Source organism: Lissotriton helveticus, chromosome 8, assembly GCF_964261635.1.
Source record: "Lissotriton helveticus chromosome 8, aLisHel1.1, whole genome shotgun sequence".
Taxonomy (NCBI): domain Eukaryota; kingdom Metazoa; phylum Chordata; class Amphibia; order Caudata; family Salamandridae; genus Lissotriton; species Lissotriton helveticus.
In genome coordinates, this window is record NC_136069.1 from 1,528,925,190 (window position 1) to 1,528,946,666 (window position 21,477).

The 21,477-nt window shown below is 42.6% G+C and overlaps 1 protein-coding gene across 4 annotated transcripts in view; it reads right to left on the reverse strand.

Moving 5' to 3' along the window:
* Positions 1 to 13,374: 13,374 nt before the first annotated feature.
* Positions 13,375 to 21,477, reverse strand: part of ACER3 (alkaline ceramidase 3) — a 188,465-nt gene continuing 180,362 nt past the window's right edge. For all 4 annotated transcript variants that reach the window (XM_078658514.1, XM_078658515.1, XM_078658516.1 and 1 more), the window contains exon 11: positions 13,375 to 14,758. In XM_078658514.1, the coding sequence (XP_078514640.1) occupies positions 14,705 to 14,758 (54 nt within the window). In that variant the 3' untranslated portion in view covers positions 13,375 to 14,704. The remainder of the gene's footprint in view (positions 14,759 to 21,477) is intronic.

The window sequence follows — 21,477 nt, forward strand, 5'->3', positions numbered from 1 at the left end:
GGTCTTGGTTCTCCTGTAGACCTCAAATATGACTCCAAACAAATTATAGGACCTGTTAGAGATCTCTAGAGCTTTAACGTCAGATACTCTATGACAAGAGATCAGGCAAAGAAGAGTGGCAAGTTTAAAAGTCAGAAATTTTCTACTTAAAAGAAAATTTTCGGGCCAGGAAGCAAAAAGATCCAGAATCAAATTCACATCCCAGAGTGTATCATATTTCGGTTTTGGGGGTCTTTTGAGATGAATACTCTTCATAACTCTACAAACAATGACGTTTTTACCGACCGTTTTTCCATTAACAAGAACATGACCCGCAGAGATCGCAGATCTATAACAATTGATCGATCTATAACTCAGACAGGTCAGCCGAAAGTTCACTACATCAACAATAGGTGCCTGTATGGGATCCAAATCCCTTTCCAAGCACCAACGAAACCAGGATTTCCAGATATTATTGTATCTGTAGTGAGTTCCCGGTGCCCATGTCTCTCTGAGGAGAGTAGAAGCTGATGTCGAAAGTCCTGAGACTTCGTTGGATCTCCTGACACTCTCCAAGCAAGAAGGTTCAAACTCCCGGCAAGGGTGAGGAGGTGAGGGTCTCCATTTACGTCTGTAAGGAGCTCTTCCAGGGAAGGTATCAGAAAGGGAAGATCGTAAGTTAGCTCCAGAACTGTGGGGAACCACGCTTGTGACGGCCAGAAGGGAGTTATCAGAACTAGAGAGCATAGGTCTTGCCTCACTTTCTGTAAGACCCTCTGGATCATTGCAAATGGGGGAAAGGCATATGCATTGATCCCTGACCAAGGTTGGAGAAATGCGTTCACTGCTAGACCATTGGGATCTGGCATCCAGCTGAAGTAATGTTCTAGTTGAGAGGTGAGACGACTCGCAAAGAGGTCTATTTTGTATGGACCCCAGTAAAAATTCAGAGAGTCAAAGACAGTGACGTTGAGTTTCCAGTTGCTGAAGTCCGAAAGAAATCTGAAATTCCAGTCGGCATAAATGTTTGATTTCCCTTGGTAGTATTCCGCTTTGAGGCCAATTTTGTGATCCAAACAGAACATCCAGAGTCTCTTGGATAGGTTGGAGAGGTCGGCAGATTTGGTACCTCCCAACCGATTGATGTAGGCCACTGCCGAAACATTGTCCATTTTCAGGACAACCGACCTCCCATGTATTGATTGCTTGAAACTGATAAGGGCGTACAGGCCAGCAGTAAGTTCGAGGAAATTTATGTGGTGAGATGACTCCTCTCGAGACCATACCCCTCCCGTATTCTGGTCTAGGAAGCATGCACCCAACCATGAAGGGAAGCGTCCGATTCCAAAACGAAATCTGGTTCTGAACCAAAAATTGCTTTCCCATTCCAAGCCTCCAGGTTTTCCAACCACCAGTTTAGTTCTGCTTTTGCCTCCGAATCTAGGTTGATTCGGTTCTCGTACCAGAGACCGGACCTCAAGGCCCTGCCTTTTATCCTTTGCAAGGCCCGGTAATTCAGAGGGCCCGGAAAGATCGCTTGGATGGAGGAAGATAAGAGACCTAGTAGTCTTGCCAGCTCCCTTAAGGGGATATCCTCTTGCCTCAAGACATGTCGAATCTCTTTCTTGATATTCGAGATCTACGAAGGAGGTAAGAGGAGAAGACACTTGGAAGTGTCCAGAGTAAAACCCAGAAACTCCAGGGATTTTGAGGGGGTTAGAATGGACTTTTCTTTGTTGATAATGAATCCTAGACTTTCTAGCAGATCCATAACTGTTTTCAGGTCTAGTAGAATTTAATGGAGGTCTTGAGACATTATCAGGATGTCGGCGAGGTAAATAATAAGGCGGACACCTCGTTCCCTGAGGAAGGAGGCTACTGCTCTCATAACATTGGTAAAGCACCAAGGGGCGGAAGAAAGGCCGAAGGGGAGAGCCTGGAACTGGTAAAGATGATTTTTCCAAAGAAATTGTAAGAATGGCTGATGCATAACTGCCATCGGAATCGTGAAGTAGGCATCCTTTAGATCTAGTTTGACCAACCAGTCCTCTTTTTGGAGAAGATCTCTCAGGAGATGTATTCCCTACATTTTGAAATGCATGTAGATAAGAAATTTGTTCAGGGCTTTGAGATTTATGACCGGTCTCCAACCTTTTCCTTTTTTCTCCACGAGGAACAGTGTACTCACGAAAGTTAAGGAATACAAAGGAAACTCTATTATCGCCCCTTTCTGAAGCATAGAGATCTCCTCTGATACTATTTTCTCCTTTTCTAGGGAAACAGGAATGTCCCTTGGTAAGGAAGTTTGAGACGGGGTCTGAACAAAATCTATCATAAAACCTCTTACTGTGGATAGAACCCAAGGGTCTCGTTTTATCTCCTCCCACCTTTTCAAAAAAAGTCAGAGTCTGCCCCCCACTTTTAAGGGGATAGAAGGAGAAAGTAAGGGCACAGGACTTACTTGTAGGGTTCGAGGTGAGTGAAGCTCGAGATCTTGTCCCTCTGGTTCGGTTTCCTCTTCCGCGTATGTAGACGTAAGGGGCGTTGTAGCCATATTGTTGATTGCCTCTCCCGGGGCGTGATCTCTGGTAGGGCCTCTGGTTAATTGACACATGGGTTTTAATGTTTATATTATTTATGATCTGTATTTTTAGGATTTGTTTTACAGGATCTAGTGCATCCATATTTTTAGCAGTTAATGAGGACTTCTCTAAAAAGGAAGTGTTGTGGATATTTTATAGGACACTTTTTGTACCAATTTTTGTTAATTGATACAATAAAATATATTCATTCATACTCATTCTGTTCCTCAGTGAGTGAGCCACCCTGACCACTACAGAGTTTGAAAGAGGTGGGTGAGATCTGGGCAGTGTCATGTCAATAATAGTATTAAAATCCCATCTTAAAGGTACTTAAGCCAGAGGCACAAAGTGCCAGATGTATGTACCTTTTTTTTGTTCACAAACGGGGCGATTCGCAGAATCAGCCCAGTTGCGAAGGGAAAAAGGCTTTTGAAAAGTATCAAACCCAAATTGCAATTTGGTAACCTGTTACCGAATCGCAATTTAGGTTTGCGATTCAGTATTAGGAAGGGGCGTGTTTAGGGTGTCCCTTCCGAATACTGAATTTCATCGGTATGTATGAATGTTTTGTGACCGTAAATGCGGTCGCAAAACATTCAAATTTTACCACCTACTTCAAGTAGGTAGTAACCCATTTTTCTTTTTTAAATGTAACCTGTTTTCCTTTAAGGAAACAGAGCTGCAAAAATGATTGCTTTATTTAAAGGCAATCACAGACATGGTGGTCTGCTGACTCCAGCAGGCCACCATCTCTGTGATTTTTGTGATTCCTAGGGGGTCGCAAATTGCGACCTACCTCATTAATATTCATGAGGTTGGTCATTTGCGACCCCCTAGGAATCGCAGAAAGTGTTCAACACACTATTCATTCATGCCGTTTTGCGATTTCCTAATTGCAAACCCTTGTGATTCGCAATGAGGTAATCGTAAAATGGTATCTTTATACATCTGGCCCAAAGTCTCTTATCGTACAATTCAGTGTTCAACAATGGGAACTTAAGCACCGCCCATAACCACTTCCACCTCAATCAACTTAACAACCATGATGAATCCCTTGTCAATCCTAGTTTAAGGGGCATTTCCAATATTGCGGGAAGCCTTTGTAAAACAGTTACCGCCCCCTCAACACTTGTTATCTGCTTAACTCCTCGCATGAAATGGGTTTCTTGCAAATACACAATAAAGGCTCCCGTCTCTTATTTTTATTTATTTATAAAGTTTTATATAGCGCGAACTTGATCCCGAAGGATATCAGAGCGCTTTACAGTTTGAGGCAAAGGTAACAAATCAGAACATTAGTCTAACATTGGGCATCTAATGGGCATTGAATCAACCAGGACACACACCATCCGAGGTCCCACCGCAGAGTGAATGTCCTAAGTAACATGATGCTTTAAACATACAGGAAATGCTTTTTCCTTGTCTTTGTATTCTACTGTAGGAGACACTTGGTATTGGGCTTGAATATTTGGCATGAGTCTAGCCGCAGCGTTCTGCAACCTCTGCAGTTTATTTAACGACCCTTTATGGATGGAAAGGTACAAACTGTTGCAGTAATCTAATTTAGATAGTGTGACAGAATCTTGAATCCCCTTTGAAGATAACTCATTTCTCTAACATTTCACAAGAGGAACTTACAAGCATTGGAGGAACCCATAAAAACCAGTCAGCTGAAGTGAACAGTCACTTCAACCCCCCGGGTGTAAGGGCAGCAGGATAGGTACATCCAATAATACTGCCATCCATTCAAAGATGCATGTCCATTTAATGTTTCACTCCAATGAGACAGGAGCACTAAAGGCCAATCTGAGACAAAACCTAATTAACACCCCAACAAACCCCTCCTTGGACTAAGAGGCAATGGTCTTCTAGCCAATACGCTAGAAAACAAGTTTTGATCTACTTAACACCACAGAACTAGGACAGCAGCAGGGTAGAACAGCAAACTCAACAGCCACTGTAGGACTCTCACTGTAAGTCAAGACATGTAAGAGACAATTCCAAAACTGACAAATATATAATCATAAAGGGATTACCAAAACACCAGCTCCACATGCAGAAGAAAGTGTCATATCATATTGTCTCCTGAGTTTAGGGTGATTTTTAGTATATCTCTATTATTTTCAGATGTGTGATCTGAGTTTTGATCAGTGTCAGACGTTTCCCTGGCAGACATATCGGATTCCCAAAAGTTATCTTTGTAAATAAATTCTGCTGCAGCCACTGCTGTATCATTGTTTCTTTCTTGTGCATTTTATTAGGACAGTTTCATCAGCTGCCTTAATATGGGTCTCCAGCATCATCATCTTCTTGTTTGCGGCTGGTCCAAGGGTTTCTGATGACTATGTCCTGTTATATGCATCTCCAAAACAGTCTGAATTATCTTAGGCATTAAGGAAGGCACAAATAAGAACATTCAGAGCTGCAGCCATAAAATGTTTTGGAGGATTGTCGCTTCAACTGTCCTGCAGAGCCATAAACATTTGGAAAACGGCGGCAAAAGAACTGGACAAAACAGCGAATTATTCAAGAACCTTCAAAATAACCTGTTTACAGTTTCCCAATTGTACTGATTACAATTTTTAACATGTCTTATTCTACTAGCTGCTAAAATATGTTGATTCAATGTTTTATGTACCATGGTGATATTACCATCCTTTTAGAATTTTAACGAAATCAAATAAAAGTATTTTTGACTTAGTGAAAACGTATGATTTATCAAAGTATCATCCAGCTCAGCATTCAATTTTAGTGAAAATTGGAGCACATAGGGCACTTCAATGCCCTACATTTATGTTCCATATCCAGGAAGGATGAATGTTGCTCCAGAACTGCATCATCTAGTCATGATTTTGCTGTTGCCTATGACAAAATGTCCGGCATCACGTGCTCTTTACAAAAGTAAGTCTCTATCATTGTAGGTCAGGATTCTAGTAACTAAGGGCCATATGTATCAAAATCTTCTTTTGCGATTCTCAAATAGCGATTTAATGCGAATCTCTGTTTGAGAATCGCAAAATACTATGTATGTAGGATTTGCAATAAATTTTGCGAATCCTACATATTCATTAATTGCGAATCTCAAATTACGATTTGCAATTAAGGAATACCTCCCCATTCATTCCAATGGGCCTAGAGGGACATAAGAATGAATGGGAAGACATTCTCAATTTGCGATTAGCAATTAGAGAATCGCAAATTGAGAATGCGATTTCAAGGGTGCAAGGGTGTCAAAAGGACAGCCTGTTGCGCCCCTGAAATAAGCATGGGTGCACATGTGGAGCACATATATGCCCTAAGGGCATGTATGTGCTTCACATTGCACTTTAAAAAATGCAAAATAGTGCATTTTTCAAAGAAATCGCAAATTACCAGCAACTTTAAGTTGGTGGTAATTAGGGATTCCTTAATGCCAAATTGCACTTTTTTGGTGCTTCTTACATTGCATTTAAGGAATTGCAAAATTTGCAATTCCTTAAATGCAATTGCAAAATAAGGAATCGCAAATTTTGAGATTCCTTATTTTGCAAGCAGTTTTGCCTTACTACATACCACTAAGCAAAATTGCGATTGCAAACGCCAAAATTCTGCGAATTTCAGCGTTTGCGATCGCACTTTTGCTTGATACATGTGGCCCTAAAGGCCTTGGAAGTATCTTGGCTGGAAGGGGCCTCACCAGTAACCAATAAGCAAGCTCAATAATGTAAAAGTTTGAAGGATTCATTGTTCCAAAAAAACGGCTACCCTGCACCCTTTAATCCTCTCTGGTAGGTCTGCCACACAGATAGGTGCACCTGGGATGGTACACATAACCCTATGCCCTGTATTTCAGAAACCATACTCATTCAGCGATGTCCAGAGCCTGTTTCTGCGCGGCTTCAGTGGTCCATCCAAGTTCACAAAGAAAAGAATCAGGTTCTCCGGCTCATTTGGTGAGTTTCCTTTGGTCTTCCATTAAGAGAACTAGGAAAATCAGCACCAAATGATCATTGTGCTGAAAAGCTTCACACAATGGCATGCAGTATCCTGACCAATATATCAGATGGTGTCCCCATTGCCGCTTCTACATCAACTTGTGACTTAATCTGTATCACCCCAGATTGAAGGGTAGATAACGCTGGGAGCTCCCTGGGCCTCCATGCAAGGCTAATGGTGCCCTTCAGTTTCCCAATGTTGGGGAATGTAGAATAATACTTAGGGTTGCTTTAAGTATTTTTTTTAGTAGATCAGAATGCCATAAAGATACACAATCAATAAGGTTTCAAAAGATCCCGGAATTGCAAATAACTGAGTGCAGGAACGCGGTGCCCTTTAATTTCCAGATGTTGAGGAATGTAGAACAATACTTAGTGTTACTTTAAGTTTTTGTAATAGATCAGAATGCCGTTAAGATACACAATCTTGAAGGTTTCCAAAGGATCATGGAAAATATTAACAAAGGGTTGGACACAGCAGGGTTGTTGTACAGACAAAATGACGTGACTTCTACTCACCCCTTCCCTCACAGATTTGGACTAGATTGGAAGCCCCCTTGTGATCCATTTTAGAGAAGACTTGGGCTTCTTTGATCTGATCTTATCTGAGGGGAAGAGGATATTGAATTCTGATGGTGATGGCACTAAACTCATGATGCACAGCCTTTATTTTCTATTTGGCATGAAAATATTAGTGTCGCAGCAGGTGAGGTTGACTGTCGGATGAGATCCTTTTCTAGGTTCTCCTTCAGACACTGCTAGAATCCTTCATCCTCCTTGACTGTTAATGGGTATATCGCCCAGGAGGAATAGGAGTCTTCTGCATCAAGTCTATGAGAGTCATATTTAGGATGAAGCAGGACAGAGCTATGGTCTAAGGTCTTGTTTCACCTTTGTCAGTGCCTCTATTTGGGCTGACCAAATATGTTGGCTTGTGGTCTACCAAACAAAGCCCCTCTTACTGCTTGTCAAGGTCTCCAGTAGATGAAAGGAAGAGAACAGTTCAGAAAGCCAGGTGAGAGTCCGACAGGGTCAGGACCAGGTCAGGTCAAGCTAGTAACAACAGAGACAGGCCAGTCAGATTCAGACAGGGCCAGTACAAGGAAGTCAGGACAAGTCGTGGTAATATTAGGCAATGGCAATTCTGATTCGGGTCAGGTTAGTACCAGGAGGTCCGTTCGGACTACAATAAAAGCCAGCACAAGTTTAGAAGGAACTAACGGTACACAGTCATTCACAGAGCAAGTCTTTCTGAACTAAAGAACTGACTAGTGTAAGTTGGCAAATGCAGATTGTGCCTTGGTACTCTTGCTGATCACCCATTCTGGTCGACTAGTGCTGTGTGCAGTGACCAGCAGTAACTCAGATTCTATGGAACCCCCTCACACCCAGTTGGGAGCATAGAAACACTGACAACGATGGCAGGTCCTAAAACGCAAGACGCAATGTGGAAGTAAACTGAACATGGACGCCTTCATTCATTATGATATAGAGAAAAGCAGGTTCTAGGCCACGTTACACCAGGCGAGGAATGGGGCCTGACGATTTGGCTCCCTACTGTAGCACATCTAACGTTTACTCTATGCTTATATAAGCAAAAGAATGTGAGACTTGACATATCTTGCGGGGGAAGTCTTACAGGACAATCGCTTGACTCCTGTCTAAATCAAGATGGCAGAGGCCTCACTTTGAGAGAAGGTTCTGCCATGGAACAGAAAACCCCAACTCCTCCTATCCCAGGGTGGCACTTGGCTCCGTGGCTCTTGGAACTGGAGTCCAGAGTGGCCTCCAGTGAGAAAATGGAAAACAAGATTCTTCATTTCACACCTCACTCAAGTTCCTGGCAGAGTCCTGAGATCATTTTCACCCAAAGCCCGGTTGTGAAGGAGTTTGTCTTCAGTCAGGCAAAGATGATGGTTCCCAGCTCAGCTAGATTCTGTGACACATTTTTCTCCCCGGCCCAGGTGTACACTTGAGCACTTACTCACCCTCTTGCTGAGGGAATGTATAAAACAAGAACTTTTAATAACCTTTGATCTAAAATACATGTTATAATTCAAGGTTCAGATTTGGGAGCTGTACCACCACATCTAACAAGGATTGGTCAGCCTTTAATGCGACAATTAGAAGCTGCTCGCTTGTGGAGACCTGTTGGGCTGATCTAACTTCGCGTGGCTCGCGTTGCTAGACAGCCTTCATAATCCTGCACATAAAGTCCTGAACTTAAGGACCTGGTCTCATGATCATCTGTTATTTGAACATCCGAATCAGAATCTCTGATCCTACTGCCTAATGACAACAAGCACCATGAAGCAGATGCTCATATTTAACCTTCTGCTAACCCTCCTCAGGGGGTGGGCTCTGTGATTTTGCCCCGCCTCCATTATATAAAGCTGTATACTTTGGTCTTCTGGCCACTCAGATCAAGTTGCAAAGAACTCAAAACCTGGCTGTGCAGTTGGTTTGGGTACTTCACTGTTTTGAGCATTTCTCATCCTCTTGCTGTGCTGAGCACTGGCTCCCAATCCCACTGCACACACTTTAAGGTGGTATGTCTACAGTATCATACCTACCTGCGCACTGATCCGAAGTAGCTCATCAATAGGCTTTTACACTATCTTCCCTCCCGAACCTTGCACTCAGACTCACTCTCTTGTCCACAACAAAGAATGCAATTGTGGTGCATCTTTCCTACCTCCGGTCCCATCTTTGGAAAGAACTCCTGTTAGATTTGAGCATGACCTCTAATGTTGCTCTCTGCAACTCCAAGATGACCACTCCTCTGTGTCTTAATCTTTGTCTGTCTCCTGGCTCCCCCCCTCTCTCTATCTCTCTCTCTGTGCTGTGCCCTCTGTTCAAGCACCATGCTGCCCTCTGGTGAAGGCTGTGCTTTACAGTAAATACAAATAAGTAAATATGGTAAAACACACAAATAAAATCATGCACAAATACACGTACTATTGGTGTGGTCCCTGCAGCCTACGGCACTGAAAGCCTGGAAAACCATAAAAAACACAAATAGAGGCAAGTTGCACAAACACACACCACAAAAGGTCTGCGAGGATTTAGTTCTGCCTGTTTGCCCGCGTCAGCTCATCAATGGCAGAGGGGTTCGTAGAAGCAGCCATACTGTGTTTTTACTTTAAAAAACAAATAAGAGATAACATGATGAAGGATTTGGAAATATTTTTTCTTGGTTTCAATAATGACATATGTTTTTCAAAACTTCACCTTTAAAAGGCGATTTGCATTTAATGTTATTTTAACTAGTCTGTATATTATTTAGTAGACATGAATAGTCCTGACTGAATTTGCATAATGAATAAAAAGTATTTGTTGCCTCACTTTTACATAATGTTCTGCTGTTATTGACCTCTTCTTGTTTATAAACAATCTAGCTAATAGCTTTCTTGTTTATAAGCGACACTCCAGAACTTAGGAGAGCGGTCTCCGGCAGGCCTTGCTGTCTGGAGCTTTCAGATGTCCTACACAGATCTTTGGTCCAGGCAGGCAACTTCCAACATAATAAAAGTAATACATATTAATACTATTGCACTTACAGTGTAGTTTTCGCAGTTTCAAAGGACTCTAAATTGAAGGAGTTACTTTTATCCAATGTAATGGGTGTCAATGTATTGACTTCAGAAGGATGAAAGGCTGAGTTGGCCTGCTACGATAGGAGTTTGTGACCAGAAGGCCAGAGCAGTCAGCTGTGATCGCTTTACTCACTTCCGCATTCTTGCCCCCAAGATGATGCATTTCTGCAATAATCTTCATCCAACCATTGACTGCGTGATTTTAACCAACTCTTCCTTACTGAAGGACCATTCGGCAGACAGACGCTATATTCGGCCAGAAGAGCTGCATTAGTAGTCACTATACACATATCTGCAGGTCATCTGCGGTTTTGCTGCTCCCTATTGGTTATCGTTGGAATCTCGCCCGCGGTTGTGTCCTCAAGTCCTTCCCTCAGACTCTTCCTTTGACAGCCGTGATCACTATGAGGTGACTTCATAAAGACATCATGGTCCAACCCATGGGCCTTGCAGACTGCCAAAAGCTGGATCTCTTCTGCGATTGATGATCTACAGTGAAATCTGGAGACGGCTGTAATGCCAGAAACCGGTCCTCGGAAGCTTGTTTCCGGTCCAGGGAAGGCATGGCTTGGCAGTTCGGGCTGGACTGTTCCCATGAGGCACAGGGTCAGACTGATTTGCATATGGCCATGTCTGAACTGGGGTGGCAGAGTGGGCTAAAGAACGGTGATGGATCAAACCCAGATCTTTTGACTGGGTGTGAGTGTTTGATTGGTTCAGATGCTCCGTCCATCACCACCCCCTTTTGTACCTACAGTGAAATCTGCACACCGACTGCATCCCATCCTTTTCAAAGTCTGTGGACCTCACAGTGCTGCAGAACCTCTGTGCTCTTGGTCTTGGTCGCCTATCTCTCCTCAAGTCTAAGTTATCTTGAGATGAGCGGCAGGATGTGTAGTGGTCCAAAGACCAGGTGAGAAGGAGGAACTCGGGAAACAATCCACTTTGTCTGTTGCCACCTTCTATGCGGACTCAGAGGTAGAGCCGTGCTCTGCTGTCAATCACACTGCCTACCACTCCCCAAAGGCCGATCCAAACTGTAAACAATAGGGCCAATAGAGGAACAGGGGAAGGGGACTTACCCACTGCCTCATTTCGTGGCTGTTGTCCTGTGATCTGATAAAGACATGAATTACATACAGACTGAGCAATGACTAGAGAAGGCTGACCGAAAGCCCCACTCTAGGTCTTATTTTTATGTATGCAAACAAAACAACAACAAACATAAAACAGTGTTTTATACCAGACGATGCAATCTTACAAAATCATTGTATTGGCGGCCATAACTTCAGAATCCTTAAATAATGGATATGTGAATTTTTGAAGCGGTGCAGCCTTTCCTGTCTGAGTGCCTCAAAAGTCACAAGAAATAGGTTTAACAATGAAGGAAAAAAAAAAAAAAAAAAAAGGATTTCGGACATGGAATCCAACCGTTTCTGCCACAGCTAAAAAAAAAATAAACAATGAAGGAAAATATTAAACCCTCTCAAACCATGTAACCCAAGTACGTGTATGACGCCAGGAGTGGTGCTATATGTATTACGGTTAATATAAAGTGTATTTTTTTATTAGAGAGCCCGTATCGGCCGATACACAGTCAAGTGGTCTGAAATCAAAACTGCATGCAAAAAGAGAATTTTGGGATTCTCCGATAGCAGAGGGAGTACTTCAATGAAAAATAAATCAGGTTATTTACAAGTTATTGTATTTCTCACTCTATCCCACAGTATTTGCATTGCACCCCCGTCAGGTGAGGGTTCCACTTCTTACTTTAATGTTGCTTTCTATTTCATGTTATTATGGATAAGCGCAGTTATTTCCATGTACGTGGCCTCTTGGTGCACACCTCATATAGGGGCGCAGTAGATAACCTGCATTCGCAAGAATAGGGGTAACATCTTTACAAAGCACGTATTATCTACTAATATGAAAATGTAGGGCAAGAGAGTTCCACCTGATGTTTTGGATGAAAGCCATGATGTATTAGGATATGAGGATACTGGAATTATGATCTTACTGGAACAAATCAACATCATTATTTCATCGTTCGACCAAAGTGCCATACAAAAACCCTCAAGAAGTTCATTTCATGAACGAAACACGTTGGCTAGAGGCTGTTTTTATATAAATGGAACCAAGAAAGAAAAATAAAGAAAGGTCTTACAAACTGGAAGCTTTGGACTGTTCACTTTGGGTGCAGCTTCCCATATTGTGTTCTCTAGAGAGACAGAAGATATTTTGGTTCAGGATGGGTTGCATCGATGAAACATCTCGATGAAGACATGAGGACTGCCATCACAGAATGCCTGCGGCACAATACACAGTGGGACCAATTTACAAAGGCAATCTAGAGTACGTAATGTAATACATCTGTATGTATATGTAATTGGGGTCACATACAATACATCGCTTTGCAATGAAAAAGTAAGAGAGAACACCCCTTTTAAGCTCCTTCCTAAATGCGATGTGCAGCAAGTCAGTAAGTCAACTGTGCAATTTGGAAAGGCTTTGTGACATTGGAAAATGGGTTTACTAGTAATCAAAAGGCCGTTTTTGTTCACAAAACATGTACATATTTGGGAACTGCAGTGTTTGCGACTGCAAAAGGGCTTTCTGACTGCAAAGTGGCTATGTATCTCAGGTCCCAGCTCTCTTGTTCCAGCACACAAAATTATGAACTGCCACCTATACATTGGCCCCGTACTTGCATCTACAGGTTTAAGAAATTGTATTATTTCTGTGCATTTTCCCCTTTCCCCTCTCTCCTTTAGCTTCTCTTTCTCCATTGTCTTTCTTTTGTTTGTGTACCTGATCTCAACTATTCATTTGCAGGTTTTACTTATGGTTTTCACTCTTTTGCTTCCATATTTAATCATTTTGGGTGAAATACATTTCCCCATGTTTTTCTCCTCTCCTATATATTGCCTTCCTTTGTGAATACTCATTTGCAAGTGTTACATGTAAAATCTGAAAATATAGGTTTTGGTATTACGGTTTTCGACAACAAGTGTCAGTGATACAATTAAACTTTGCAGATAGAGCTAGGTTTCCTCTCACAAAAAAAGTCTGAATAAGGACACTGGCCAAACCAAATTACCCTGGAGGCAGTGGAACCGGGGGACATTTGGTTCTTCGTCAAGCATTGCTGTTAAACCCCAGTCCAGGACATTAAGGAACATCAAGGGCAACAAGCCAGATGACATACAGATACTCCAAATATGAAAGAAATAAGTACAAGTTAAATATGGAGATGTAAGTTTTTATTTTTACATCATTTGGCAAAACGAGGGTTTGACACCGGAGGGAAATGGAGGATGAAATGGAGATGATACAAAATACTTTGATATTTTTGCATTGAAATTTGTGGCGTGAAACTGGATCCTGGTCTACAGGAGGAATACTTGCATAAAAAAGCTCTAAAATGTGCCCAGAGTGGATGCATAGTCTTAAACATTCTCACCATAATGGATTTCCAGCAAGTTGGAATCAGTGACTATTGGTTTACACCTTAATTAGTAGCTCCACTGAGAGTGAAAAGAAGCCGGTGCATGAGTGTGGCAAGTTCTACAAGAGCGACCACGCAGCACTACTAGAAGACAAAGGCCGAAGTCTTTGAGCTTGTGTAGTTTCTACACTCTTATTGTGCAGGACATGTTACACCATCGATAGACAGTGGACCTTAAGACAAACTATTTTTACACCACTACAAAAGGCTTCTCTTGAAAAGAAAGGAACATTTAGGCGATTGGGTCATCCATTCTTTACTGAAGTTGTTCAATCATCAGGCATGTGGCAGTAAATATTAGAGAGCTATGGTGCCTCCTATTGTGGCAGACACCACAATCTTTTTTTTTGTCAATATAAAGGTTACTGGCAGCAAGTTTAGGAAGCACAAACACACTTGTAAAATGAGACAGACCATGCTTAAAAATAGCTGATTTAGGCCAACTTCACATTGCTGTTATTGACAACCAAAAGCAGATGTAAAACAACTGATGTCCATTGCACATTAACATAATAAAAGAACATTGGTGTCAGCAAATACAGTCCTTCCACAAACTATTAATACCACAATCCAATTTTGATCAAATGTCCATATTGTATATATACTTGGTCTTTAGTGGTGATGAATGGGCGAAAAGTTCAAGTCAGCCACAACCTCCTTCTCTTGCTGCATTTGTTAAATACAAACCAATAATCAATAAAAAAAGAAAATGTACATCTCATCTCAAAAAACGTCAATTTTCCATGGCAACGCACAAACCCGCTTCCACCCAAAAGGCCAAGCCTTATTTTGGGAATGATCCAAAATATAAAAGAATATCTTATTCATTAGGTTTTAACACCATCTATTCAGAAAAGCACAGTTCCCCTTGAATCATCCACTCCTCTTTGTGCTGTACCTGGCAGTACCACTTGCAAACAATTATACATAAATAGTCCCTTTACTGCAGTGGAACTTGGCGGCAGTGCTTCATATGACACTTCTGCATGATCACGCAACCCGAATGTCTCCATCTTTCAGCAAGTTTTGCCTTGGTTGTCTTTGCCATCAGCAGCATGGTCGCGCCCATCAGTTCTTCTTTGGCCGCTCAACAAGGATCACTGGCCATATCCCAAAAGCAAACTGTCGAAAAATGGAAGAACAATACGGTTAAGTATATCACTTGTGCAGATAAAACCAAGCCCATTTTAAAGACACGTCAATCCCACAGAGGCAGCAGCCAGGTACAAAGATACTGGGAGGAGACAGGTGAGGACTCAACAGAGCACTCCCATTTTTGGACTGTGCGTCTTACCAGATGCAAGCATTAGGCATTTCCTATCAAAAAGGGGACCCAAGCAAAATGTCTGTCCCACTAATGTACACTTATATAGAATTCTGGGATTTTTGTTTAAAAATGGTAAGTATCTGATTCCACTAATATCTAATAGTCTTCAGATTTGGTCATGGACAAGGTACATCACATCAACTCAACACACATACATGCAAGTGCTCAGTATTGATCCGAATGTAACACTTTGCAAGCAGGAACAGGCTACCTTTGCATAATTTTCCAGAGTAAGTCAAACCAAGAGTAATGGAATTTAGCAACAGAACCCAGCAGGAAATCACAAAATTATTGATATTTTATGCTACCAAGTTTGTGCTAATCAAATGTGCTCCGTAAAGCAGTAGTAGTTGGCAAGTCAAATATCTCAGCTCCCAAATTTGGGAGGGTACAAAGTATTATTTAAAAATATACTATGAAATATATATTGACTTATGCTTATAAAACTTTCAAATTACTAACAGAACACTAAGAGAATGTAAGAGTTGACCCACAATGCTGGTAGTAAAATAATAATGGGAAATGCTTCTAATCATTTTGATTTGACATTATTTAATATTGGTCTAAAACGAGAGAATCAAAGAGGCACTTTTGGTCTGATCTATAAAGCTTTACTTTGGAACAACTTGATAGAGGCTGGGAAGCATCTCAGATATAGACTAGCACTTTTAATACATTTAATACGAAGGACAGCACTTTGAAAAATTAAGATGTGCCTTGTTTATGAATTAAAATATTTGTGAATTTCAAAGCTGTTCTGAAAGAGAAAGACAGAGAAAGCCCAAAACGACTTTAATTTATTGCATTCACCACAGTTTACTGGGAACTTTAATATGGATTTTTAAAAGAAATATTATTATTGTGTTGCAAGTTTCAGGAGAAACATACAACCTGCAAAATAGTAACAAAAGATCGCACATAGGTCAGTCATGAGAAGTCTAATCATCACAGCCTCAGTGGTCACACATTTCAGAAAACATAGGGTGTAAAGTTAAGTGTTTCTCTTCCCCTAGTTTACTAACTGTAGCACAGTTCCCAGGCGGCACTCCCGTACGAGGGCCACTGCTAATTTGGCTCCCCGTCATCTGAAACTGTATCCCTTTGTCTCGATGTGCTAAACGATAATGATTCAACCAGCTACCCTAGAGCTTACTGAATTTCTTTGGGCACCCTTTACTCATGTATGTGACTCTTTTAGCCGCCATGTACAGGTCCATACCTCTCCTCCATTCGTCGAGTGTCTTGTGTACCCCAGTGTCTTCCCACGTCACGCTTTGCTACCACTTGGCCCAGGGCACAAAAAGAGTAATTGAGGTCTGGCCACATCAACATCCATGACCCAATGTTCATCCTTCTGAGCATCCCGCTCAGAAGGATGAACATTGGGTCCACTGGACGGGATACCTTCTGTACAGCATTCAGTTCTATAATTATCGTACCTCAGTATAACTGTATGTTAGGGCAGCCCCATAGCATGTGTAAAAGATCTCCCACTGCAGTGTGGCAGCACTGGCAGCTTGGGTTCTCAGCCTGATCCATTTTACGTAGCCTGGCTCGATCACAATATGTCCTGTGAAGGATTTTATACTCAACGAGGCGCAATCTGGCTTTGATCTGAACTTCTCTGGGGTGCATCAGGGCCGCCTCCCAGTCCATGTCCTCCATAGTACCCAGATCATCTCCCCAATGTCTCCCTAAGTTTGCGAAGAGTGTCGGGCATGTTATTGTTCAGTGTTTTGTAAGTGAGTGATACTGCCTTGGTCGCAAGCGCTTCCTGGAGTACTGCCCCCTCAAATGGTACATATTCTGGGTGGGCCGTCCCTGCCACTCCTTCCACCCTCCATGCGTGGTGCAGCCGGGCATAGTTAAGAAATTGGGATCAATGTAACTTGACGTTGGTGCAGAAGGTGGGAAAGGATTTGAATTCACCCTAATCAATGACATCCCCAACAGTGGAAATCCCCACCGTATGCCAGGTTTCAAAACCCTGTAGCTTATCCAGTTCCTTGAGCCATTTCCCTTTCCACAGCAGAGTTGCCCTAGTAATTTTATGGGCCCACCCCAGTTGCCCTTTTCTACAATTCCATGGTAACTCATGTCATCGGAAGCAACCTATGTGTTCCCTTTCTTCCATATATATAGTGCAAGAACGTGGGTTGTCAGTGTCTCCTGTTCTAGTCTGTATGTGGCGTGATCCCAAGCCACATGTATCCAGTCGTTAATGGGGGTCAGATGCACTGCCGAACAATAGGCTTCAATATCTAGCAATGCCAACCCACCATTGTAAGGATTACGTTGTAGTGTCCTTAGGGCAATCCTTGGGGCCCCCTTAGCCACAACAGTGATTGTAGTTCGAAGTCTACTTCCCCGAATATTGTTCTGGGGAGAGGGAGATTGGTATTCTGGAGAACATATAGAAACCGAGGCAGAGTAATCATTTTAAACATGACCACCTGGCCCATTATGGTGAGGGGCAGGTCTCTCCATCTATCCGCATCCTGCTTAGATTTGTTTAACACCTGCAGAATGTGGTGTGTGTGTGGCAGACCCAGCATGGGGTGTAAGAAAAACTCGATAAAAAAGATATTTAAAGCATTCCGTGGCTACTTGTAGGTCCCCTGGTAGGTAAGGCCACTCTACTATGCGTCCAGGGCTGTACAGTACACACTTGTGCTAGTTGATCTTATAGAGTGAAAACTGGACAGTCATCCATTATTTAGAACAAGGTAGGAATCGTGGTGTTGGGTTCTGTTACAAATAGGAGAATGTAGCCAGTGTGCAGGGATACCTTCTCGTCCTCATTATAAACATGAGTAGCCCTGAAGCCCCGTACCCAGGGTGCTGTCTAATCACAGTGTGAAAATAAATTCCTAGACAATCAAGTACATGTACAATCTATATCAAAGCAGTGTCCAAATAGTCAATGTAAGGCTAATTCTACACACAAATATCTAAAAAGGATTAAAAACAAATAATGTAAAAAACTATGAAAGTATTTTATTCATCAAATCATTCATTTCATTAAAAACACAATACAAATAAATAGTTATTTTTTCTGCATACATATATAAAAAACAAACAAATCTTCAAATTTCAGTGCTATTGAGAGTAGATAATGCTGTGGCAAAATTGTTTTGTCAGTTTTTCGACGCGCGTTTCGGCGTTAGTGATGCCTTCATCAGGAAAAAAAAACACATTTACTGTCAGTCCGGTGAGAATAGCCCGGGAAAGAGGAATACAATATCTCTTATAGAAAGATTTCTAATTTATGGCGTATCAGTCCTATGGATGTGGATTCAGTAGATCAAACAATCCAAATGTGAAGTGGAGTAGGAGAATATCGGGAAATTAAAAACGAGAGTCCGATCTTAATGATGGATGAATGGATGATCGAAACCACGTTAAAAAAATCAAACGATGTGTCTTGCTTAGATGGCAGACTTTAATTATAAACTTGAAATGTGTGCACCTAGAACGAATTGTCCTTAAATGATAGGTGCGGTACTAAGCGAGATCTGCTCACATGGAGGGCACGATCCGTCTTCTTGCAGCAATGGTGGTGCTGTGCTGTCTAATGATACACGCTAAGGGTTCCACTATCAATACGAACATGAGAAGAGACGGGGCACCCCTGTTTAGTCCCGCTCTCAACAAGGAAGTCCTGGAATAGCCTGCCATTAACCTGCACAGCCAGGAATTGTATAATAATGTCACCCATTTCCTAAAGTTTGGGCCAAATCCAAATTTGCCCAGAGTGGAATCTAAAAAGGGCCAGCGCACCGCATCAAATACTTTTCTGCATCTAACAACAGGAAGACATATGGGGTGTTGCAGTCCTTGACAGCCATCAACCAGTTGTATGTTCTGCGGAGATTCTATCGGGTGGCCTGGCCGGGCATAAACCCAGACTGGTTGAAGAGGACGAGGGTCGATATTATGCATAAAGGTCATGCTGCCAAAATCTTCGCTAGGATTTGGACCTCTGTGTTCAATATGGAAATGGGGCAGTATGAGTCACACCTATCCCTAGGTTTACCTTCCTTATGTAAGGACACTATTGTGGACGTCCAGAGGTCTAAGGGAAGTATGCACTCATTATATGAACCTTGATAGAGGCCTAGTAGGTTGGGGCTCAATAAGTCTTTACATCGTTTAAAGAGCTTATCGGGTATTGCGTTCGGGCCTGGGGTTCTTCGTGGGTGCAGACTAGCCACAGCCTCCCTCGCTTCCATGAGTGTCATGCCTTCATCCAGCCCTTTCATGTTGTCCTCAATCAATCTGGGGGTATGAATGTCTTTTAGATAATCAATAGATGCTGATCCACTAATTGGGTCTCATTCCGCAAAATGCTTTATAGTGTGTGGCGAATGCTGTAACTAGCTGATCGTCAGTGGAGTAACTCTCTGGTCATCTACAATGGATCTTACCCATCTAGTCTCAGCTTCTTTCCTGCTCAACCGAGCCAACAGTTTTCCCTCTTCGTCACCGACCTCGTAAAGTCGGAGTAGTGCAGCTAGCCTCTGTTTAGCTGCATTGTGAGCCAGGTCACGGTATTCCAATCTAAGGGCTTCTAATTGCCAGGTAAACAATGGGTCTGGTGTGGCTATGGCTTGCCTTTCTAGGGCAGTTATCTGGTGTTCCAGCTGCTCTAGTTTCTCCCTACCCTTTTTTTCTCCCATGCTATACGCTTTTGGGCCCTGTCTTGCAGTACAGTTTCATAACCTTTAAAATGGATTTTGATCCGCCATTCATCCTAAAGAAATTTACAAGGGTAAATTCTTCTTCCAGGCTCACAGAATAAGAAATGGTTGGATTTTGCCTTTGTAAAGTGGTTTCAATTTTCTTGTGGGCAAATGTACTGCTTGGGACAGGTTTGTGGGTGCTCATGGGTGGGTCCCCCAGTAATATTTGATTAACCTAGAATGGCTTTGTCCCGGAGAGAAGTACGCATTTGAATATCTGATGCCTGTTTCGGGTTATGGAGTATGCCCCTTATGCTTTCCCCAGATCGGTATGTATGGTCCAGGATCTGAATAAGGCCTCGGACTCCACCGACTTGGAGGTATCTTGTGTGTTCCTCCAACAGATAAGAGTCAGATGTATGCTCAAATTTATTCAACTGCTTTACACGCTTCCTTGAGTGCAGGTCCTTCATGGACACCATATCTTGGTCAATATCACTATCTACTGGAGCACCAGAGAGGGCTGTCCATTTTCCCCTCTCCTCTTTGCACTGGCGATGGAGCCAATTGCCATTCGTTTACGCAGCGAAAAGATCGCCCGAGACATCCCCCTGGAAGACAGATTGAACACTGTATCCCTTTATACAGACTATGTGCTGTTATACTCCAAGGATTTCGCTGCAGGCTGCACAGACATTGTGATAGCCCTAGGTGTCTTTCACAAAGTACTGGGCCTACAGATTAACTGGCAGAAATCCTGCCTCTTCCCTTATGCTCCACTGCTCCAGAAGTGACACTGTATATAGGGAGCCGTATGCTCCAGCGCCAGCGACATACCTTCCAATACCTAGGTATACGTGCCTACCATGAAGATCCAATTTTGCTTGATGGTGACGTGCCGCATGCTGCCGCAGAGTTCTGCAGTCAGATATCATTCTAGCGGTCGCTACCACTGGCAGGGCAGGTTTGATCTTTCTAAGATAATCTTGCTTCTCAGCTACAGAGGCTTTGCTGCTGGGTCAGCAGTGTGTGCCTTGAAGACACTGCAACAGCACTGGCGCCATGAACACCTGCAAAGGTGCTCCAGCTCTTTTGTTCAGAGGGGCAATCTGCTGGGCCCTCCCCCATCTATTAAGGGTAATTTACATATGCTATTGCAGAGCCTTGATCCTCACAGCACGGGTTCTCATTTGTCCATCCTACTCCTGAGCCTGGCGCATATTGGATGCGCTCTTGCCAACCTGAAACAATGTCATAGACTGGAGACCTTGGGCCACCTATTCCAGGCCAGACACTTACAGACACATACTTACCTTTGAAAAGCTTAGGGAAAAATACAACATGGCCAATTTTGGACTTATACTGCATTAACTTATAAATTGCGATATCGCTGGCATGTCACAGCTAATGAAACTCCTCTGCATGCGGTAAAGCAGGTGATCCACACTTTGGGCACGTGCTGGCACTTCATTAGGTGGTTGGCTAAGGTGCTTGTTGCCCACACGCTGTTTCCCAATTTCAGACAGATAGGAAGCAGAGTTTGGTAGAGAGTTCAACAACGGTGAATGGGGCCATATACTGGCTCACCTGCGGTTTCTAGTAATATAGTTCTATGTTCTGCATTGCATCTTCTTGACCCCATGAAAGATAAGATCATTCTTTCCAGGAGCCAATGCTTGTTGTCCTCGATGCCTGTTATTAAGTTTGGAAATGCAGCATTTTTTTTTTACATGACCAGAGTTGGCCCCTTTTTGAACATCAGTAGTGATCAATTAGGCCAACTATCAAGGCATAGCAACCTGCGTAGTGGGGATGTTTGCACCATATGTTTT